The sequence below is a fragment of the Hydractinia symbiolongicarpus genome, chromosome 13, assembly GCF_029227915.1.
Source record: "Hydractinia symbiolongicarpus strain clone_291-10 chromosome 13, HSymV2.1, whole genome shotgun sequence".
In the NCBI taxonomy this organism is placed as follows: domain Eukaryota; kingdom Metazoa; phylum Cnidaria; class Hydrozoa; order Anthoathecata; family Hydractiniidae; genus Hydractinia; species Hydractinia symbiolongicarpus.
This window is the reverse complement of record NC_079887.1, coordinates 10264493-10288124: the sequence shown is the minus strand read 5'-3', so window position 1 is coordinate 10288124 and position 23632 is coordinate 10264493. Positions and strand designations below refer to the sequence as shown.

Below are 23632 nucleotides of genomic sequence, written 5' to 3'. Positions count from 1 at the left end.
CTAGTTTTACGAATTAATGGCTAGTTTTACGAATTAATGACTAGTTTTACGAATTTTTTACTAGTTTTACGAATTATTGACGAGTTTTACAAATAACTTTTTTCTTTGTGATTGTTGATTAACTAATATTATTCGTTTGATATGGTTTGATATGGCTTAGTTGCAAGTCGTCTGTTAGTAGTAAGCTTCCACATTTTACCCTTTTGGTAAAGTTTACTCACCATTCTCTCTAATCCCTTCTCCCCTTAGAAGTAAGCACAAAAATGTGCTAATAGCATAAAAAAGAAATTAAGTTATACGTTAAAATTTACTAAAAATTTAAACAAAATTTCTCTAAAATGCAAACAAATTGGTTATCTCACAAAAAAATATAATGGACTTTTCTCAAACACTCTTTGTCTCGGACATCTTCATATCTCGAAGTAATATTTTCCCTGTAATTTTGGCATCAGGCGTTATTACCAATATTTGCGTTAAGTCGCAATTTCTGTCTGTCCATGCACTACCACTAAAGTAATAATAAATACTTGATATCGGTACAAAAAGAAGGTTAGAAAAAAAAACATAAAGAGAGAAAAATGTATTGATGTATTCACAGTGAAAATACAAAAATGTTTTTTTTACAAATTCTACAGAAGTTATATACAAATACAAGTGATTATTTATACAAAAATAAGAAATAAAAAAGCGTAAAGTAGACCCCTTTCTTAAAAAAATAAAATAAAAACAAAAATAAACAAATAAAATAAACAAGCAAACAAACAAAAACAACCTTGATTTTTTAAAAATAAAATCTCGACATGACTGTTTTCCTTTTACAGCTGAGTTATTAGAAATAAAAGACATTGAATCCACTGTTACCTCAATTGATAGCTCCAAGAGAATGGAAAAAAAGATACTCAGCTGCAGAAGTTCAACTTAACAGACTTATTCGCTAACATTGACATATAAGAAACGTAATATCGACGATATAATGCTCTAAAATCAATACATTCGTGTCAACATAATTTCTTTAGTGTTCTCCATAAATATTTGTTTTGATCTACGTACTAGATTCAACGACTTTGCTAGCAGCAACGTCACACATATAAAATTTTAAAATGAAACAGGAGATGGTGACACATGACGCATGTTTTGATTAAGCATAGCTGTCTCAAAATATGCTACAAAAGTTATGAAGATACCGAATTTTTAAAAAACTTTGAGCACATTTCATTATCATGTTTCTATAGAAGGAAAATGGAAATTAAAATTCTTTTATATTTACAATATATGACAAAATTTAGTCTCTTTAAATTTTTCGCTTTGACGCCTTTCCTTCTCTCGCTTTAACAATTCGCGCAACAGTTCAATAAATACTTTAATTTCAGATCTTGTACAATTAACTAGTACCCATTCTCCTACGCACCCATCAGTCTCTGTCTCTTTCATTAAGTACTGGTACTCAAATGTCTCTGTTTCCATACGTTCTAAAACATTGGGATCCATGACAACCTGAATGCTCATTTGACATACTCCTCCTGGGTGCTTGTCTTTTAATGAGTACTGCCATTGTTTAGGTTCAGTAGTCTTTGCTTGTTTCGGTTCCGGCAAATCCGCCACTGATAAATAACTTCCCATCGTTTTTAATTTTGGAGAAGATAGCTCTTCATTCGATATAGAAATAACTGATACATGTTTTTCGTTATTGCTGAAATCAGCATTACTAGGTATATCTAAATGCGAAGCATATCGTTTTAAGTTTGTCGCGTTCTTTTCGTTATCGGGGAAAATAAAAGATATGGTTCGTCTCTTTGGTGTGTTGGGACTATTTGGAAATAGGATGTTAATTTCATGACTAACAGACTCGTCTTTCTTTCTTTCATTCCCGCCTTTATTTTCCGCATGGTTTTCTTTTACAACTTCCTCGTTTTCATCGTGTATAACGGCGATGACTTCGTTGTTAAACATGTCGTGTTTGAATGTATCGATAGAATTTTCAAGTTTTCTCGCTATATCGTGCAACGTATGAATTTTACCGTGAAGTTTCACACCGGACGTATCGTCGGTAGCTGGTTGGAGAAGTAACTCTGTTCTTTTTAAACTTGCAGAAGAATTGTTTTCCTCTGCTCCTTGTAGCTTAAAAACAGTTTCAGGGTGAGTCACTAAGTATTCGATTAAATTCACGCAATCTCCTTTTTCGTCCGTTATCGTTTCCACTTCGATTATATGTGCTTTCCTTAATGGATCATTTCCTTTTTCGAACTTCTCTACGCTTTCTCTTGTCTCAACTTTGTCTTGCTTAGCTTTAAGTTTGTCTTTGTTAGACAATAATTTGGCTGCTTCGTCAATGTTTACGTTCTCAGTTTCCAACACTCTGTTTTTGCTCTCTGTAAGGGAACCTGATAAAGTTGTTAGTCTTTCACAGTTTAATTCGCTAACAGGATTAATATTTTTATCAGTTTTGCGTGGAGAATTACGTTGTTGTGATGATATAACGGCGTCTTCTGACTCTATTGTCTGGTTACTAGGTGCTCTATTAGTATTATTCGATTCTATTGTCTGGTTACTGTGAGATGTATTAGTATTAATCGATCCAATTGTCGTTTGGTTATGTTTAGATATTACGCCATTCATTTGAACATTTTCTTCATCTGTTTTAAAACCATTTATTGCCAGATTACCACATTCCACTACACTCTTCTCCCGTGGTGATTTATTTGATTTAGGTTGTTTTTGCTCATCGGAAGGCAAAATGACAGTCTTCTGTTTCTGTATGTCATTTTTTGTTGCTAACTTTTGTGATTGAATTAGAGAAGCATTGTTGGTGCTATCTGTTCCTTCAGTCTCCTTTGGTTGGCATGTTATCGTTATTTGATTGTTTTTCTTTGTGTTCGGAAGTGCTTCGAAAGAAGGGTTCGCAGTGTTTTTAACAAAGGTTTTAGTGAATCGTACCTTTTTATTAGCGTTATTTTTATTAGCGGAGCGAATGATCTCCTGTTCTCCATTTATGTCTACAACATGGTACGAATCTAATATGGTAATTTCAAATGGAGTATCTTCGCTTATGATGACATTAACTTTTGAGTGCATTTCAGTTTGTGGTTTCTTCTTCCTGTTCTTCATCATGGAGTACGGTGTAAAATTATCATAAGTGCAGGGCGTTCCATGCACGTCTTGGGTATGTACTGCGTCGTTTTCATACGTGTAGATATTTTGCGCTGGGAATGCATCTATTGAACTGTCAGAAGTTCTGACAGACAATTCTTTACAAGAACCATCCTCAATAAAGTTATTAATTGTAGATAACAGTGTTCTTAAATTTGACTCGATGTCCCCATGACTTAAGTTGTATCCTACCGTTTTATCGACATTTCCGCCGTGTTCAGCAATACATATATCAATACCTGATAAAATAGACTCTAGATGATTAGCTATTTCAGTATTGCAGCTAAACTCACGTAATCGTTCCACATAATTTTCTATTTTCAGATCACCTGAACTTTCTTTTAACATTTGGATGTTCTTTTCCTTTGGTATACTTTTTTTGCGAAATGATATTATATCTTGTAGTAGCGAGTCATGTTTACTTATTGACGAAGCAATTACTGGTGCACTCTCTAGGTGACGTGTCCTCGCTAAATTACCATGCGTCATGACAACATCTTTTCCTGATTGAGTGTTTGGGTCAATGTTGTTGTTTGGATGGATTCTTTGCAACTTTACTTTATTCACTTTGCGAATACCGAAGAAACTCGTATCTTTTCCGCCATCTTGAATTTCACACTCATCAGTAAAGATATCAACATTACTTGATTTGTTGGGTGTATTTTCAATTTTACCTGAATCAACTACATGCATGCTATCGTACAAGCCGCCCGTGCTTTCTATTTCTTCACTTGTGTTTTTTGCTTTACGCTGTTTTCTTTTCTCCTCTACTCTCCTCCGCAGTTGTTCTTCATTTTGAGGTTGTTGAACATCCAACTTCGACCTTCTGATCCTAGTACGCTGATCACAAGTTCCTTTGACATTTTCTAAAAGCCGAAATTGTTGAATGGCACGTGAACTATTTTTATCAGTTGCCTCCCCACTTACAATATATTGATCAATGCCTAATGGTAAAGATGCAGTTGCTGCCATATTTGCAGATTTATTAATAGAAGTAGTAGTGTTCTCACCCATTGTTGTACTGCCAACGTCTGTTGGATCGTTTTTCGCAATATCGTGAGTCTGTTCGACGCACTTTAAGTCGTCATGCTGTCCATATATAAGCGGGATTTTCACTTCATCGCCTGTCTTAACGTCAAAAGTTCGTTTTTCTTCTGACATTTTAATAAAATTATAACTTCGTTCTTCTAAATTGTCACACGGCGGGTGCTCAGTGATGTTTCGGACATTCATTCTATTTTTTAATTCTACGCCATCTCGGGAGTTGTCTGTCACTTGTATGAGTTCTTGTTGTGTATCTTTGTCAGTGTCGTGATTCGCATCAGGGCACACTGTTGTATTGTCGTCAGGGCAAACATTATTGTTAATGATATTTTCATGTTGTTGATGCAGTTTTCTTTCGTAAACAATTTTACCCTTTGTGTCATCTTTATTGTTTGTGTGTATTTGTGTTGGGAGTTGACAAGGAATGTCTTTTTGAATTTGTCTTGTTTTATCTTTAACAGGTGTCTTTCCTTCTCGATGCTCAACGACTTCAACTTTTTTCTGGAACTCATTGTACGAAGTCATTCTCTCATTCTCGTTTTTATATTGCTTCGTGCCATCTTCTTGACGTTGAGAATTAATTTGTTTCAGAATGTTTTTATCTTTGCACGTCGTTTTTAAACCATTAAGCTTCCAAATATTATCAATATTTGTCTCTGTTGCACGAAGTTTGATAGATTCATCAATACTTTGTTCCATTGAGTGGACTTCTCTCGGTCCACCAATGTCTTGCTTCGCTGTAAAGACATTTCTTGCCCCGTCAAAGTGTTGCTTCGTTGTAGGTGCTTTTTTACCTCCGTCAAATTCATGCTCCGTTGTAAGAAATTCTCTAGCTCCGTCAACGCCTTGTGTCGTGGTAAAAACTTTTTCATCTTCGTCGGTATCTTGCTCCGTTGTAAGGACTTTTGTAGCTTCGTCAAAGTCTTGCTCCGTCGTAAGAACTTTTCTACCTCTATCAAAGTCTTGCACCGTGGTAAGGACTTTTCCATCTTCGTGAATATCTTGCTCCGTCGAAAGGACTTTTCTATTTCCGTCAATGTATTGCTCCGTCGTAAGGACTTTTCTAGCTCCGTCAAAGTCATGCTCTGTTGTAAGGACTTCTCTATTTTCGCCAATGTGTTGCACCGCCGTAAGAACTTTTCCATCTCCGTCAATAACCTTCTCCGTTGTAAGGACATTTCTACCTCCGTCAAAGTCTTGCTCCGTTGTAAGGACATTTTTAGCTCCGTCAAAGTTTCGCTTCGTTGTAGGTGCTTTTTTACCTCCGTCAAAGTCATGCTCCGTTGTAAGAACTTCTCTAGCTCCGTCAACGCCTTGTGCCGTCGTAAAAACGTTTTTATCTTCGTCAGTATCTTTCTCCGTCGTAAAAACTTTTCTAGCTCCATCATTAAAATCTTGCCCCGTCATAAGGACTTTTCCATCTCCGTCAAAGTCTTGCTCTGTTGTATACAATCTATCATCAGGAATTTCATGCTCGATTTCATCAACATTTTGTTTATAAATGTATTCCGGATCAATATCGACGTCCGGCTGAATATGCTGAGAATATTTTAGCAGTTCTTTATCAACGATAATTTTTAACTTCTCGACATTAGCATACTCTTCATCCGTTAATAGAGAGGTTTTACGACGTCGTACAACTTGACGTATCTTCTTGACTGTCGGTTCTCCTTCATCACTTTCTTGCAATATTTTATCTTTGTTTGTGTGACCACGTTTAAGCAAACCATCTATTCTATCATCAGACGTAAAAATGTCACGAACAATATTTTCATTGCCAACGTAAGTATATTCCGTTGGCGTCAAATTGTCAACGTCGCTTAAGAAAACATGATCTGCATCAACAGTGTCGTATGATATTTCCGTTTGTATGGTGGAGATGCGCATTTTGTGGCTTTGTATATAGTGCTGCGAGTTTATCACTTCTCGACTTTCTGAGAAACGAATTGCGTTACTTGTCGTTTTCTCCATCGTTGGTGCTGTGACGTCTAAAATACAGAATCCTATTAACAAATCCCTGCAAACAATGACGCTGAGAAGAAGAAGGATTAAAGAGTCTTCTATAGAAATTTCTTAAATCAGAACTTTATGCTCGCCCATATAAGGTAAACCTTTACCTAACCGTTGCGTTTTTTCATGAAAAAGACTCGGGTTAGAATTTTTCGACATTCCAAAACATTCTTATTTGTTTCTCACACAGACAAAAAAGGAGTGAGTGGTAGTTATAGTCACCCTGAAAAAATGGTACATGTATATGTGATAAAAAACTCCACAGAACCAACCAAACTGTGTATAACGAACCTCTATAAAGAAAAGAGGGAAGAAATTTTGTCTACTTATTTTTATTTATGAGGATATCTTGAAAGATAACTGTTTCTGGTTCAAAAATAATAAAACTGAGGCTGACTTAATTCGTCCTTAAATTTTGTTCCTCTTTATTAAAGAAAAATTTCAACTCTCCATTTAACGGTGCGTTTAACTAGGCGTGACAGCTCACGTCATTTCTAGCGGCCTTCAACTAAATTGACACATTGCCTAAAACGTTGACTTTACAGAAAATCGTAGTTGATCATTACTTGCTTGTCAAACACGCACAAATTATAACTAAAAACCATACTCGATACTAAAATTATGATAAACTTAAGCAACTTTAATATAATGTTTCCTGACTTAATTCTAGAACACACCTACTTGTCAAGCAATATTTAGTAGTTCCCACTCTTTTCTCTACAATTACTTTCAGCAAAATTAAACATGTAAAAAAACTCGATGATGCGATAATATAAATCTTTAGAAAGTCTACCTAGTGTATGAAGAAATGTGACATGGTCACACTGCAACAGAAAAAATGGAACCAGGAAAACACAGATAAATAAACCAGAAGAGGGAACAGTAGTGACGATTGTTTTATGAAAACCACATACAACCAACGCCCTGTTTAGATACTTCTACTTCTGTGGTTTTAAGTCATAGCTTTTGTAAACAAGGAGTTATTTTGAGGTATAAAAACGATAAAAATAACAAAGGGGAATATGCAACATAACGTAAATAACAACAACAACAACAACGTAAATAACGACTTACTAATTCATCTACCTTATAATCACTTTTCTGTTTTCAATTTTTAAAAGCGCTTAACAAAGCTTACTTGTCTCTTAAGGTTGATATAACATTCTCAAATTGGTTGCACAGTTTAAGCATACTGTGTTATTTTTCGTTTAAGTTTAAAAATATTAAGAAAATAAACGATTTGAGGGAGATTAATGTTTGTACCAGAAGTAAGGTAATCGAGTTTTGTTTTCATTAAACTTCTAGTTGAACTCCATAGCAGAGCTGAAAACAATGAAAATATTTGATCGTTTATACTTTATGAAAGTAAAAACATTTTCGCAACAGTATGTCGAGTTTGCTGACATTTTCGCAAAAGCGGGATGTCGAGTTCGCTTAGATTTACCAACATCAACACATTAAAAGGTTTTTTTATTTTAACAAGACTTTTTCTAGTTAGGATAAATCCTCACCTTGCACTCGGGACCGATGATTTTAAATAAAAACAAATAATGAACTACGAAATTTGCAATGACCGCAACACAGATCTCTTAGTTGCCATTGAGTTCACATAATAGCAACCTCGTCCCCAGGGCATCTTTTAACTTTTCTGAAATCAGACGGCGATACGAACATGTTCGTCTCGCCTTCCTGATTATAGAAAAGAGACAACAGGAGCTGAGAACGAGGTTGACATGACAGTTGTAACGTTAAACGCCAAAAAATATTTTGTTCGTCAATCACTTTTAAGAAACCTTTGACCCTGCGCCGTTGAAACTACAATACCCCCGGTCAGCAATTTTATCGGCTGAGCCCCCAAAAAAGAACTAATCAAAAACATAGCAAAATATTATTAATCAATGATTTCCATTTCTAGCAATAACAATCATTGTTTTGTGTGTTGACAAACTTCTTTTTTATTCCACTAAATACTTTTTGTAAACTAACGCAAAAAGTACAGTATAAATAAGAAAAGTAAATGAAAAAAAGATCGCAAAAATGAGTTGCGCTATCTTTTTAAAATGTCAAGTAAAACGATAAAATAAATTTGACTTGGTTTTTAATTTTGGTACAATGTTATGAAATTTACTTTTCCTGTCATCATTTATTTTCTTTTTTATAGTTTAAATGACCGTTTCAAACGCAAACATGAATTTCGCATTTTTTTTAAAAGCAAAATTTGGCCGTGCAAAAAACTTGTTTTTTAGCCTCTTAATTTCAAAAAATTTCTTTCTGCAAGATTTTTTAACTAATTTCTTCCCAAAATCCGCAAAACGACCAGTAATAGTAATCATTAGAATATAGCTATATCATTACCAAACAGGTAGAGTTAGAGCTTTAAATCAAATTTTTCAAGTAAAAACACTGTTCTATTTACACCGAAGCAGGTTTCGACTTCAATGTATATATATTGATACATTTTTGAAATTGTACAAAACATTGGCAAGACACAACCTCCTTCCCAGCCCCTATTGTCTCTTTATATCTGGACGGCGTCCCGATGTCGGAAGAGATATAATATATGCCCTGTGTACGAGGTTGTTCAAGACAAAAAAAGAAGCTGGGAAAAAGGACGGAGTCGCTGGGTTAGTTATATCACATAGTTATATATAAGCTAAAAATAGTACAGTTACTAGAGGTTCAACCCCAACATTATTTGTCCCGCAATAATATGTTCACGCAGAAAAATTGTTTTAACAAAGTAATCAAGAAGCGAATAGACATTTATATCTTCCCTTTTAAAATGAGAGAGGCGCTTCCTATTTTTGTATATTGAGACAGGTAAAAAATATTTGTGTAAAAATATTAATTCAGTCAGAACCAATTAAATTGTCACGCAAGTAATTAATTCAGTCAGAACCAATTAAATTGTCACGCAAGTTCTTCATTCCTCCGTATAATATTAGCTTCCAGACTCTTAATAGTGATGTTTTTGGCGATAGTTTTTCAAGGTGCGTCTATAAAATTTTTTTCAAAATTTTTTAATGACGTTAACAAACAATTTCGTGCAAGAGTTCAACACGTCGTGGCCACACTCACCAATTCTTTTTACATCAATGTACAACAAGCTTGACAATAAGCATGGTTAAGCTGTCCTTTTCTATATGCATTTAAGGCTTTCTTAGCAAGAATATAAGATTCGTCTTTTTGTTTATCGTTCAAATGATCAACCAAAACAAAACCTTGACATTTATTTTCTTCTTTATTCTCGCTTTTGGCATCCGGTTCTACATTCTCCTTGCTTATTTCTATCGCGTTCTCTGAAGTCCCTTCCTCCTCCTCTTCTTCCTTCTCTTCCTCCTCTCCCCCTTCCTCTTCCCCCTTTATTTCTTCTTTATCGGCAACAGCTATTGTTTCCTTAGCAGCTTCAACTGACGCAGTAAAAGCATCAGAGTTTATGTCAGGAAGAGCTGTAACCGTAGTTAGATCAGATTCATTTGTCTCATCCTGGGCATCTTCCGTTTCAGCAAGATCGACTTTAATCTCAATGACTTCCACTTTGCTTTCTTCCGGTTCCGTTAAATACTCATCTCCAGTATACACACCACCGTCTTCTTCATCTATTGGATTAATTGGTTCTTCAGGTGATAGCAATACTTCTGGTTCAGTAACCTCCTCGATTCGATTCTCCTCAAACCAATCATGAAAAGGATTGTTTCTCAGCTCTCCATCCTCGATGTTTTCCTCTTTTTTCATTTTAGACTCTTCATCCACATGCTTCTCATTCTCGTCGGTAATCACGTCTGACTTTGTTGTTTTGGTATTTTTCTTAAATTTCTTCATGAGAGACCTTCTTCGAGGTTTCGTAGAAATTTCACCTTTCTCCTCGGCTTTTGTTTTTGAATCGTCAACATCTTCACAAGGTTCTTCTCCTGTGGTAGTTTCTTTTTCCAGCTCTACATTCTCTGTTTGAGTGGCGACAACTTCGTTACTAGTTTTCTTTTCACTCCTTCGTTTCCACATGCGAGTTTTCTTAGGTTTTTCTGCAACTACATCTTCTTCTACGCCAACTTCTTCTGCAGTCTCAACAGTCTGCGTGACAGCATTGTCTGAAGCAGTTTTTGAAGCTCGGTTACTTTTTCGTTTAAACATTGATCGCAACTTCTTTGAAACTATTTTTCCTTCCTCTTCTTCTTCCGCTTGAGCTTCTGCAGTTTCTTCTTTTGTGTCATGAGAGGTAGGTGTCTGTGTAGTGCTCTCCTTCACAGGTATTTCATTCTTCTTTCCACTTTTGCGCTTCCACCGGGATGTTTTTTCTTGTTTTTCCACGGTGACATCATCTAAAATGTTTTCTTTGTTATCTTCTTTTACAAAACCGCCTTCGTCAGCCGGCTCCTCAGTCTCTGATTTTTTCTCTTTCTTCGATTTACGAAAGATAGATAACCTTTTTTTAGATTTGATTTCTTTTTCAGTCTTATCTTCAATATTCTCTGCGTTCTTCTCTCCTTGAACATCTTCCGACTCATTCTCATGAATAGCAGTTTCTGTCATTTCTCCTGTTGGTTCTTCAGCTACGCCTTGCTGGTTAGTTGCAGATTCAAAGGTCTCTTCGTTAACTTCTTCCATTCCAATGCATTCTGTGTTCGCCATTTTGAAAGAAAAATGTTTCTTCTGTTTGTTCGTCTTGTCACAGTGAGTGCGCAGAGCTTGCACTGGATACTGCTTTGCAATGAAGCGTGTAAATAACAATGCGGACCCAATGAAGTGTTACAAAAAATTATCGAATTTTTTAATTTGCTGCATTTTTATTGGTTTAGAGTTACATGATCTTATTGGTTCGTAACTCTTTTGTAGTGTTTCTATTGGTTAAATTAGCTTAAAATCAATATGGTATTTAAAATAGAAAATACGTGATTGGCTAATTTATAGAAATAGAAGAGCGACTGTGATTGGTTGTATTAAAAGGTGTGAAATGTTTTTGCATTAATGTCCTTCTATAGAACGCCTTTTCACAGCTTTTGTATTTACTTCGAAAATGAAAAACATCACGTGACACAATTTAATTTTTTCATCTTTAACATACCTTCAACGAAGTTCAGCCAAAACAAGCTCGTTTTCAGGGAAGCTTGCATTTGTTGATGCTTTTAAACAAGAGACTATTAGATCAAAATAACATCGAAACTTTGCATTACATTACGAACTTACGTCTTTAGCGCCACATTAACCCTCAAAATATGCATTCCTATTTGAAAATAAACCTTTTGTTCGAAAAATAACTAGCTTTCCAAAACTTAAGTTGAAACTGGTGGTTAAAGAAATGACCCATGGTTCATGTTTAGTTTGGTTGGGTATTAATCCGATTTCAAAAACATGGGATGCGCTTCAGGTACGAATTAAGGCCAAGAATTTTTTTATTCATACATGCTACTCCTAATTTTTCTTTGGCCTCAAAGCTTTTGATCAAGTTCAAGGCTATTTGAGTAATTTTTATAACTCAGTATTTTATAGATACATTCTAATACAATACACCTTCATTCAACATATTAGAATTTTTTAATTTACGCAGCTACTTTATCCTAACTGCCCTTTATAGCCCGCTGACCGCACGCAACAAGCTCGCATAAATTTAGACACATCGGGGAGATTGAAAACAACAATACGATGGAGATCATACCAATATGACATTATAAAACGTAAATCAGATACACTACAAAAGTTGTTTGAAAGTATAAATAAAATTAGTTTACTTCCGGTGTTTTCGCAGAAAAAATAAGCAAATACATAGTCTTTCTTTTACACGTTTCAAAAAAAATATAAAAAAATGACATGCGCAGTTTTACGTGATAGGTATTTAGTTTAAATACCAATAGACAAAAAAATTTGAGGTAGCAGAGGTAATTACACAGGGCTAACCACCGGAGTACAACTTAATTCCCAAGCCCTTTTATCAACTAACAAATTGACTCTTATCTGAAATTTTACAACGTTGACTGGATTCAATAATAAACAGTAACTAAAACAAGAATTAAAAACGCAAAACTGGTTATTTGAGGCAAAAACATGACTAAGCGAGTTGTAGATTTGAAGATCATACTTACATATCAAATTGCTCAAAAACTTTAATAAACTGAAAATGACGAAACGATTGAAAAATTCCCAGTGCAGTCGAACCCGAAGAAATTTGAAAAAGTTGCGATCGTATTGAGAGCAACCATAAACATCTCCCGTGCAGACACCCTGTAAGTTCTTGTCTCACACAACCTTTTTACAGGTATTTAACAAAGGTTTACGTCACACATACACGAAAAATATAATGCGAGAGAGTTCATCAGTATACAAAATCGACTTCCTTCACGTCTGAATTTCCAGTAACAAAATATATATTCAGAACAGAACATACTTTATTCACGCTGATGTCAGCATAAATTAAGTATATATATTTACATATATATACCAATAAACAATTGAGAATTAGGCTTCAATCGAATAGGAAAATTCGCTACATACAATTCATCAAGCGATAATCAGAATAACCTAAAAAAAAACATTTAATTAACGAATAGAAGTAACCAAGTTGTTAACCCTATTCATGGGGGGCTAGGGGGAGTCGTCCCTCACCCGTAATTTTTACAATGCTTGTTTAATAGACATGAAACTTACAAGTGTTGCCCGACCTTTAGTAACAACTTAGTAAAAAAAAATGCTGATGTCAGTATTTTTGCTAATGACGTCATGAAATTTGTTAAAGTATGTAAAAATTAGCCTAAATTTAATATTTGTAAATATTTTTATAGTTGCTTCGTATTAAAAAAGTTTAAAATATTCCTACAAAAAACAAAAATCCGGAAAATATCACTAAACTCGAAAAATTGGCGACACTATCAGCTAGTAGAAGGTTAAACAGGGGGCTGGCCAGCACGAATAGTGCCAAGGGTAAAATTCGGGTGAAAAATTAAACAATAAGGGTAAAAATTTGTGAGGTGAAGCAACCAAGGCTTGTTCTGAAACGCTGTAAAAATTCAAATATTAGCAACATCGTAGTAGTAACTTTCTGTAATCATAGTCACACCCTAACCGCGACAAAAGTAGAGGTTATCGAAATTACTTATAACAAAGGGTGTTGACATTCATAACTTATTCTCTTTGGTGTGCCGCAAAGATATATAACACTCAAAGCGAGATATTTTGAAGATTTAAAATTCTTTTGCTGCGGTTCAATTAAACCTTATTTATTTTTTTTATTTCTTCAGTTCACTTCAATCCAAATCTAAAAATTTCGAACGCTAAACCACATAACAAAAAATCGAAACAAAACGTTTAGGAAGAAAACTCAGACTCCTCTTCAGTGCTTCGATGGAGCAGATTTTACGGTCGAGTTTTTTTTAAAAAGCTTTGAATGTGTTTAATAACATGTTCCCGATTTTTTGTAAGAATATACCATTCGCTGAAAGCACATTATTCTTTCAAAAAATATATACTTTCACTTAAATAGTTTAATAAATACATGATTTTATTTAAGTTTTAAAAAAATCTGACATCCCCAAAGAAGGGGAGGAGAGCGTTTTTTAAATAAAATCAGACAGGTGGGAAAGGGTCAGAAAAAGGGTGTTTATATGGACCGTCATAATTGTATGGCCCTAATATATATATTCTGATCACATCTAAAGGCTAAAATACACGGTAACTTTAAACCGTTTAAATAAAAGATAAAAAATTACCGTGTACACAGCAAATAAAAAGGTTTTTAAAAGTTGGACATGTTCAACTTTCGCTAAGATTTTTTTATTGAAATTAACAGAATGATTAATAAGTTATTGTTTAAACTAAAGATTTAAGCATATTTTTTTAATTTTTAATCATAACCGCTTTTTTTCTTACACCGTTTACCCTGCTGCTGCTATAACAATACACGCAACGGAATATTTACGTGTTTTTCTTTCGTATTCATTGTAAAAAGAGTTATTTTAAAAAAAACTTATACAATTTATCTTAACGTGTGGAGAGGTATATTACCTGCAACGAAACCTATAAGTTTTTTCATACAACTAAACGGTCTGTTTAAACTTACCGTGTATTTTAGCCTTAAGGTCAATGCTGCTGTTTACAGTGCCTACATATCTTTTTAGTATCAATTTAAAAATTAAATTTTTGAAACAAAATACTCACAGTATCTACATTGTTTGCGAATCTAAAAAAACAATATTGTATAAATTATTTATTTAATCACTTGTTCATTTACTTTTTTACCTTTAAAAGCAGATAAATAAATACTAACTCACTAACCTGCTTTAGACTTGCAAGGAACTTTAACCGATCTGACATAACTCGCGCACTAACAAGTCCTCACTAAACCCCGATTAACTACACAATTAAACTCCATACACATTTAAATACAATGTTAGCGTAACGTTTTTGGCTGCACATAGGCGCTTCTAAAGTTGTTTTGAAACAATTCGCGGATAATTTTCGTTAAACCTTTTCAACAAAATTCACGAAACTAAACATACTTCTATTTCGAAATACTGCAAAAATACTAAATTGCCAACCTTTCTAGAGAAGATTCGATAGTAACAACAGCAAAGTAGATATAGCATAAGAACAACACACTTACAGCAAAGTAGATATAACATGAGAACAACACACTTACAACATTCTGTGTGGCTTTAATCGCCATACATCTTCGTTGATTCAAATATTAATTCTAAAAATAAGAAAAAATACTTCCTTTGAGCCTTTGCAGTAACAGATAAATTAGTTCAGACAGTCTGTTGTTGCAAAATAAAACAGGGTCGTCTGTATAAAAGGGCCGTTTTATCGTACATTAGTCGGTACCATGGCATTTGTATAACTTCTTTGTTTTTTAACACTTACATGAGAAACGATTTTTTCTTACAATTAATTTTATCTTATATAAATATACACTGTACAGAAGTTAGTAAATAATTGGTTTAAAAAAAACAGGGCTGTCGCAGATATTATCAGGGCCGTCTGATTAGCAAAAAAATAAGGCCGTCTCGGAAGTTTATTACCTTTCAACTTTTCTTTCGGTAAGTCGTCTAACTCTGTGTTGAAGGTGAAAGGTTCCTCTGCCACAGGCTAAAAAAATACAATTAATAAAATCAGGAGACAATAATAAAGAAAACGAAATAATGAAAAACAATTGTATAAAAACCAACTTCGTCCTGAGGATCATAGTATTGTTCCAAATATTCATGCGCAAGGGCTTCTTCTACAGTAACACGCTTTTCTGGGTTAAATGTGAGCAATTTGTCCAACAGATCAAGAGCTAAAAGAATGCAATTTAAGTACATTCTACAAAACAAAACAACTCGTTAATATTAGCGCATACTACCAGATATATGAAATGTTTGTAATAGCCATATATGTTATCAAAATGGTATCCGAAGGTCTACAAAAATACTCATATTGTGTACCACTGGCAAAATCTGAGGTACGGAATAGGAAGACGTGCTCCCGAGTGGTAATAATGTGTATAGGCACTTATCAAAATACAAAAAACTTTGGATTGGCTAAATAATGTTACTAAAAAGGGATTAAAAGAATGCTTAAATAATATACCCTTGGGACTTGCATTAGGAAATAATTGCGACCATGGCGTTCTTTTCTTTACTGGTAGACCAATCAGATAACTTCTAGCCTTAATAAGAAATGAACAACAAATTATTATTTAAAATTTAAATTCAAACGGTTGACTGTTTTTAGCATAAACCTTTTGCACAGTCACAATCAGTCTCGATCAAAAGGTCTTACTTTTTCGTTTCGAATAAACTGCAAGGCTTCCTGATCTGGAGAGCCAAGTACATTCAGAATAAGATTTAATTGGTCAAGATCTAAACCAAAACAAAACAGAACAGTTTAGCGTCATGTTACTTTAATTTACGGCGACTTTCACAAAATTAATATTTCAAACTTTCACTTACAATGTTTTCCAGGAAACAATGGTCGATTGGACAACATTTCCGCCAATATACACCCAACACTCCAGATATCGATAGATTTGGTGTAACCCTTTGAATTTAACATAATTTCTGGAGCTCGATACCAACGAGTAGCAACATATTCTGTTAATATACCAGTGTGATCGTGTTCTGGATCTGCTACACGTGCTAACCCAAAGTCACATATCTGAAATGGTGTTTAAAATTACAACACACACACACACATCACACACACAATAATTTAAAACATTTGCTGGGATTTGAAGTAAAATATCTGGTAGGTTCTGCTTCTCGTGATATGAGTAACAATGGGAGTTGATTGCACCCATTGATAATTGCTAATGGGTGCAATAAGTGAATATCAACAATCGATGACGCCAACAATTTTATGGTCACAAAGTAAAAGAATTTAGAGGTTTAAAATAGCACTAAAAACATTACTGATGTTTTATGTTTTTTATTGTAATATTGTTTTTTAATTATTTTGCAATCAGCGATTAAATAGTAGAAAAGTTTAGTAGAAACAGACAAGTGTTTTTAAACAAAAAAATACAAGCAAATATAATCAAACCTTTAAGTCGCATGTTGTGTTTAGTAATAGATTGCTTGGCTTTAAATCACGGTGTAATACGTTCGCAGAGTGAATGTATTTTAGACCTCTAAGAATTTGATAGAGAAAGTAACATATATGGTCATTGCTCAATTTTTGTGATTTTAACAGTTTGTATAGATCTGTCTCCATCAAGGTTTGAACTATATATCTAAAAACTATGTTAAGAAAAAAATATATATCATACAAGATGGTGGGTGCAAGAGGAGGCTGATAATTTATAGATAGAAAGCTTTAAGTAAAAGATACACATCCTTCATCTCATCAATGGTTGGGGATCTTTTGATGTCCATAATATTTATGATCTAAAAAAATATGTTGTCTTACTATAAAAATTTAAATAAAATGCTAAAAAACATGACAGCAGCAACAACAATAACAATAAAAACAACAATAAAAATAACAACAACAACAACGATTTTACAGAGTTTTGTGAGCATTTACTTCTTTAATAAAATAAATTGATTTTCTAAATTTTCTAAAGCCTTTTTTTAATTCAAATAATTTTATTTTTTACCTTCATTATACTATTTTGCGTCAGCATTTGCCCATTTCATGTTGGCAAAAAAATGAATTTTCATTTTTATGACTCGCCTCGGCAATACACAATTTCACGTCGGCAAAAACAGTGATTTTAGTCTCTGACGTCAGCAAATTCCTTTTAAATTCAAGCTCTTTTTTTCAAGTCAGCTTGTTCACATTTAAACTACTTTAATTCTAGTTAGGGTATATAAACAAAATGATCAGCAACCACTTTAATGATCTTTATTAATTTTTCCATGAAGGAATACTTTCTATCGGTTTTTCATCTATATATATTTTCTACTTATTTACAACAGTTTCATCGCAATTAAAGAATTCTTTAAATTGCGAAATAGAAATTGCCTTGGTAAAATTTTGCCAACTTGAACTTGTTTTCTTCAAACCACATTTGCCATGTGCTGACGTCAATTAGAAAGGCTGGGGGAGGTTTTTTTTTTTCCAATCTGAAATTTCTTTGGGAACTACTTAATTAAAAAATCTTTCACAGTTATTGCTGGCACATGCAACTGAGGTACACTGCAGGCATGGGTTTCCCAGCACATACCTAAATGCACGTACCTAACCGCATAAGTAACCGCATACAACAAAATGTTACTTTCAATAAAAAAAAATTAAGTCCTTTAGATAAACTTTTTTGTGAGATCCTGCGTCTGGATATAGAACACTAAAGCTTATATCCACTTTCAACTCCATCCCGAACCACATAACATTAGTATTTAAGAAAATCTCTTTTTGCCTGTTTTTCATTCATAAGAAAAAAATTACATCCCTGAAAACGCAAAAGTGGTTACAGCAGCTGTAAAACCCCTGTAGCTTGGCCCATGTATATAGGTAGCACATCCGTAAAATTGAACAAATCAAATATTTTTTAAAAAAAAAACGTTTTAATTTGGCAGCAAATAAAGCAAATAAAGTTTGAATGCACATCCCTTCAGGTCTAAATTATTAATGACAGAAAATGTTAAAATTTGCTACTACTTAAATATGACATCGCAATTTATGCAGCATAATTAAAATTAAAATTCTTAAATGTAAATATTTTGACAACAAAAAGACTTGTTAACCAACTTTTTAAGCTCTACAATAAAAGTCCAACATCATTTTATACATTGGGTTAAATTTCTGGGGTTTTTCGCATATGTATTTGTGAAACAAATAATGTTACAAACATTTTGAGATTAAATTAGTTGAGAGTGACATGTAACCTCTAACCTTTTTATAGCAGTGTTCTCCTATTCTTTTTATTTTCATTTTAGGAAAAATTGATTTTTATGACTCACAGTCCCTTTTGTTAGTAAAACATTCCTAAAAGTACTTTTGTTTGCAGATTCCTTGCTAAAATTTTAATTCCTTTGCGTTTTTTTTAACTTTTGAAGAAATTTTACACAAAATTAAACTTAGAAACAAAAGGTTTTACACAACAGAAGATAAACAGGATATTAATATAGTTTATTAAAAAATCAAGACATAAATATATCATGTAGTTATAACAACACATTAAATAATAACATATAATAGAAATAATTGAACCTTAGATAAAATTACATCTGTAATCAAAACATAACAATGCGCTAGATAAAAATACAACATACTCACATTTTCATGGTTAAATCTTGCTAGGATTTTAATTTCTCGCAAAGTTCTTTGGCAGTATGTTTGATGTTCAAAAGGACTAATTTTCTTTATTGCAACTTTTGATCCATGAACAGTGTCTGTGGCAGAACTAAAATACAAAATTTAAGTGAATTATTTAATTTGTAATATTATAGGATTTACTCAGTTTTCAACATAAAAAGTCCTTGTTGTTTAGATTATCAAGTGTTTCAATTTTTCCAAATTCCAAATTGAATAAATACAAACAACTATACCACATTTCCAACTAAATACTCTCATAGAATCTCATATGAATTGTGTTAGTTTTAGGGTATCTGGCCATTTTAAAAACATGGCCAAGCTTTCAGGGCATTCCTGGGTAACCACATGACGTAAATTAAAAACTTTAAAAAGTTTGAATATATTTTTTACTGTTAAGAAAAACTGAAATAATCTAGTATATACAAAAATATACTTTAATACCAAGTGGGAGATTTTACATTTACACCTTTTTGCAGCTGTGATGAGTTGCTACCTCATAATCATATTATTAGATGTTTAAAAATTACCAGATTAAAAGTTTAATTTAAAAATTAATTTCTTTTGGACAGCATCAAAACTTGTTATTGGTAAAATCAACTAAAATTATTCTCTGTTTAAATTATAAAGAAAACCAGTGTATATAAGATACAAATTAAACATTTACTGAATATTACTTTAATAGTTAAAACTTAAACACAGAACAGTAAGATTAAGACAAGAACTGCTTCGAAATCAATAGCAATGTTTTAAACTCCTGATCTGCTTGAAAAAATTGGAGTTCTTAACATTCAACAGAACTGTAAAACAGAAACACTGAACAAAAGTAATGCTTATTCATCACATTTTTAACAGGACCAGAAATAAAGATTAAGTCAATGGTACAATATGTTAAATTTATGATGATAATGACAATAATGATGATATAAAAAAGCAAATGACGCCTTCAACTTATTCCCCTCAAATGTGGAAAAATCCCAACCCATCCCAACGCAAATGAAAAGTGTAAGCGAATAAATTTAAAGGACCGTCTAACCATCGAATTTTGACATTTGACCATCAGGATTTTGTTTAGAATAAAATATTACACTTCTTGAAGAAAACTGAACTTTTTATGCTACAAAAATATCTGCAAATATTACTTCACGAACGAAACAGGAGAACTAAATTTTGACACTATCAACCATTGTAACTAGATAAAATATCGTAGATGCAAATTTTAAATAAAGTATGTGCACAAAATTTCATACATTTTAAACATTTGTTCCACAAGTAGTTTTAAAGACTCCCGCTGTGCTATGCATTCATAATGTGTTTAAAATCCTAGACACTAGCGATCTTTCTTTGAAAAGTTTTTTTTTATTTTCCAAAAAAATTGACTTGACTGGCCATGTTAGTTCTTTGCAATTATGGTGACTGAAGGTTAAAAATATTTAATTTAAGCGCTGCAATATTCTGTTTTTTTATTTTTCTTTCATAAAATATTGACCAATTGAAACTTTGTTGTTACCGCATGTTTATTAGGAATTATTTATTAAAAATAGCCATTGAGTTTTGGAATAAAATAAAATGACAACAACGACTTTAAAAATATTTAGCAGAAGCTTTTCGGTAGAAAACCATCATCATTTTTATAGATGTTACAATAAAATGAGAAATCAGATATACAAATATATACAAGTTAAAAATGTATACAGAGAGGTAATGAAAGAAAAATAAGAAAGGTAATTCTCTACGGTAAAACAGTAATTATCTTTTCTTATAATATCTATATCTAATATCTATATCTAAAGAGGAAGAGTCGCTGTGCATCTAATTGGTCATTTAAGGTTGGTCTCTTGAGGGCAAACTGACACTTCAATGTTCTTTCGTGTTCTTGCGTGAATAGAATTTTCCAATTGAAAGCGTGTGTTGGGTATTCCCTTAGTGTTTTGCGGGTTCCGAATCTTGGTTGACATTTTTGTGCTCTTTCCATTGTGTCTCTACATTTCGTTGTGTTTCACCAATGTAATTTGCATTGCACATGCATATGTCCTTGTAAAATTTGCATTCTTGATGGGGATTTTTGTCCTTGATGTAAAAAAGATTTTTCACTTTCTTTGTCAGCCATTTTATGCCAATATCAATCTTGTCGTTTGTAAAATTATTTAGTTTTCGGAGAAAACATTTCACAAATTGTTCATTTAAATCACAAAAAGGAATCTCTACGAGGTTAAACTTCTTTGGTTCCTTGAACAGGAACTCCGGAATAACCAGATCCTAAGGCTGAGACGGCATCTTCTCCTTAAACTGACAAATTACACTATCTGTGAAGTGTATTTGGAAAATAGCATGGTTAAATTGATCTCTTTCTTTTTAGAAATGGTGTAACATAGATATCATAAGAAAAGATAAATACTTTACAAAAAAGATAATTACTTTAATAATTATTTTACACTATGAAAGATATTTTGCCATTAGCTAGTGTATAGACAGTTGATATAAAATATAGCAAGGTTTATTAGTAGTTATTTTATAATTAAATATGACTTCATCCTTAGTTGTTCAATTATTATAAACAAATATGATGTGGGTCAATCAGGGTCTATCGTTTATTCCACTATGTTAGCGCTAAACTAAACCTTGATAGAGCCCATCCATAAAATAATGTTAAAACAACTATAAAACGTTTTTAAAATGGGACTCTGTCTCAACGTAGGTTCTTGATTCTTCCCGTACCTATAGTTTCAATCAGGTACACGATAGGGTGGGGGAACGTGATCGCATACCTAAAATGAGAAGCCTGAGTCAGGGAAACGGCAGTCTATTGCTTATATTTTTTGCCTGTGTATATAGCTTTAAGTTGTATAATTTACCAATATTTCAGTAGAACTTACCTAAAACACCATACACTTATATTACAGTGCCGTTTTCTACTAAACCTGCACTACATGCTATGTTGGAGAATATACAAAGTGGCAAGTGCCATGTAGGACCACTATACAATTGTTTTCACGAAAATAGGTTGCTGGACTTGGTGGCTGATGCTTGTAGATTAAATGTTTTAAAGGTTACCTCCCACGAAAAATAAAGTTAATTGGATATGAAAGAGCTTGAAAGGTAGTCTAGGAATTTAAATTTTTTTTTTTAAAATTCTTGATTGGTTCTTTAGAATTTAGCCTCAGCAGGTTTACTAATATTGCATGATGTCATAAGTATATACTTTGGGAGGGTATTAGCTATATTTAACAATTTTGACAAGCCATATAAGGTTAAAAATGTTTTCTGACCGTTCACTTTGACGTCTTTTGAATGTTTCACATAAATTTCAATATTTAGTTATCATAATTATGCCTAATGCTCACTTATGACATAATAATTTTGCATAATTAGCGCAAAACTTGTAAGACAAATATCTCGAGAACAGATAAAGATTTTTCAAAAAAAATAAAAAGATTTCTAAAGAACATTCAAAGATCTTTTATATTTGCTTAACTCGATTTTCGCAGAAGGTAACCTTTAACTTACCTGACTGACAAACTTAGCTATATGATCTGACACGAAACTTATTACGCCATTATTGTTTTTAATGCAAAATCACAACACAATGTCATAAAAACTCGTCTAAGCTAGCTGGCTAGCAATGGAACATGCATGAACTATTAAATAATACATAGACTTTGCAAGCTTTTGCTCGGATAAACGATATTTTAAACAAGAACACAAAATCATTTTGGCTGTATGCATACATTATCGACAATAAATTTCCTGTCCTGCTAGAGTAGAAAAGATGAAAGCACGCAAACATGAAGGAAAACTAATACACATACCAGACCATGCCATAAGCTCCTTCTCCAATATAGTTTAAACCTTTATAACGTGGAGCAACATCAAAAACCTGGCCTCGAACGGTTTCTGGAGGATTGACTGCCGCCATCTTGGTGTGAAGGAGTCACTGTTTATCATGAAGGATTGAGATATGGTGGAACGGGGACTACGCGCCAAGTTCACGTAAAAACAAATTCGTCCCCACGCCACACACAGAAGTAGTTTACGCCCCTTGACGCTAGGAGAAAAGGTGTCCCGTGTAACACGCGGAGAAAATTTGTGCATATTTAATAGAAAAAGAAAAAGAAAAAAGTGTTTCTTTCTATTAACTATGATTTGAGGAATTCTGTTCATTTTTTCTAAAAGGTTTTATTTAACAATTGATAGTGAAAATAGTTACTGCTAAAGCATGGAAAGTGATAAAAGAAAAAGGAGCGAATTTAAATTGCAAAATATAAACAGATAAAGCCCGAGACAAGCTGTAATAAACACAAACACACTAAATTCAATCTTGTAGCATATAACATACAATACGCTCACTGTTTGTATAAAACATGGAAGGTTATACTTAGCGTGAAGAAATGTATAAACATGTGAAGACCTAACAATGCATTTATGCAGTTCCATTTATTTTCATTCATTCTTTAGCTAGTTTGAATGATTAAACTTCGACGAACTAAGTATAACCGTGTTAAAATTCCAAACCTTGTATGCAACACCTTGGAGGAAGAGTAACACCTACAAAGTTTGCGCATGTGCAGCAGGTTATTGTGTGATTAGAATTTACAAAAACTCTCGACGTTATTGGGCCTCTTAACTTCAAATAGCAGAACATAGGTGCTTTTTATGAAACCATTCCATGGCGTTATCTAACTGTCTTGAAGACTTAAAGCACGTCAGA

The 23632-nt window shown here is 33.2% G+C and overlaps 3 protein-coding genes across 3 annotated transcripts; all 3 read right to left on the bottom strand.

Moving 5' to 3' along the window:
• Positions 1-293: 293 nt before the first annotated feature.
• On the bottom strand, positions 294-6230 carry LOC130623474 (uncharacterized). Its single transcript, XM_057438967.1, has 2 exons — positions 862-6230; positions 294-508 (listed from the first exon to the last, which is right to left on the bottom strand). Exon 1 carries the CDS (start codon positions 6160-6162, stop codon positions 1264-1266), a length of 4899 nt encoding a protein of 1632 aa, XP_057294950.1. The 5' UTR covers positions 6163-6230; the 3' UTR covers positions 294-508; positions 862-1263.
• A 2254-nt stretch (positions 6231-8484) lies between these two features.
• On the bottom strand, positions 8485-10830 carry LOC130623058 (DNA ligase 1-like). Its single transcript, XM_057438562.1, has 3 exons — positions 9293-10830; positions 8674-8800; positions 8485-8544 (listed from the first exon to the last, which is right to left on the bottom strand). The coding sequence occupies exons 1-3, from the start codon at positions 10828-10830 to the stop codon at positions 8485-8487; spliced, it is 1725 nt and encodes a 574-aa protein (XP_057294545.1).
• A 1009-nt stretch (positions 10831-11839) lies between these two features.
• LOC130623479 (mitogen-activated protein kinase 1-like) lies at positions 11840-22891 on the bottom strand. Its single transcript, XM_057438972.1, has 12 exons — positions 22734-22891; positions 18889-19015; positions 16999-17054; positions 16711-16900; positions 16122-16326; positions 15952-16031; positions 15760-15838; positions 15357-15466; positions 15210-15276; positions 14828-14881; positions 14347-14368; positions 11840-12714 (listed from the first exon to the last, which is right to left on the bottom strand). Exons 1-10 carry the CDS (start codon positions 22838-22840, stop codon positions 14844-14846), a joined length of 1059 nt encoding a protein of 352 aa, XP_057294955.1. The 5' UTR covers positions 22841-22891; the 3' UTR covers positions 11840-12714; positions 14347-14368; positions 14828-14843.
• Positions 22892-23632: the final 741 nt, after the last annotated feature.

What these genes read in the sequence shown, in the direction of transcription:
- LOC130623474 (XM_057438967.1), bottom strand. Translation starts at nt 6,162, where the DNA reads ATGGAGAAAACGACAAGTAACGCAATTCGTTTCTCAGAAAGTCGAGAA.
- LOC130623058 (XM_057438562.1), bottom strand. Translation starts at nt 10,830, where the DNA reads ATGGCGAACACAGAATGCATTGGAATGGAAGAAGTTAACGAAGAGACC. An exon ending in CAAGCTTGTTGTACATTGAT is followed by an intron (nt 8,801 to 9,292) that starts GTAAAAAGAATT and finishes CCTTTTTCCCAG; the next exon opens with CTTCTTTTTTTGTCTTGAAC. An exon ending in TTGTGTCTTGCCAATGTTTT is followed by an intron (nt 8,545 to 8,673) that starts GTACAATTTCAA and finishes GTAATGATATAG; the next exon opens with CTATATTCTAATGATTACTA.
- LOC130623479 (XM_057438972.1), bottom strand. Translation starts at nt 22,840, where the DNA reads ATGGCGGCAGTCAATCCTCCAGAAACCGTTCGAGGCCAGGTTTTTGAT. An exon ending in ATTGATGAGATGAAGGATGT is followed by an intron (nt 16,901 to 16,998) that starts GTATCTTTTACT and finishes CATAGTTTTTAG; the next exon opens with ATATATAGTTCAAACCTTGA. An exon ending in AGTTTATTCGAAACGAAAAA is followed by an intron (nt 15,839 to 15,951) that starts GTAAGACCTTTT and finishes TTTCTTATTAAG; the next exon opens with GCTAGAAGTTATCTGATTGG.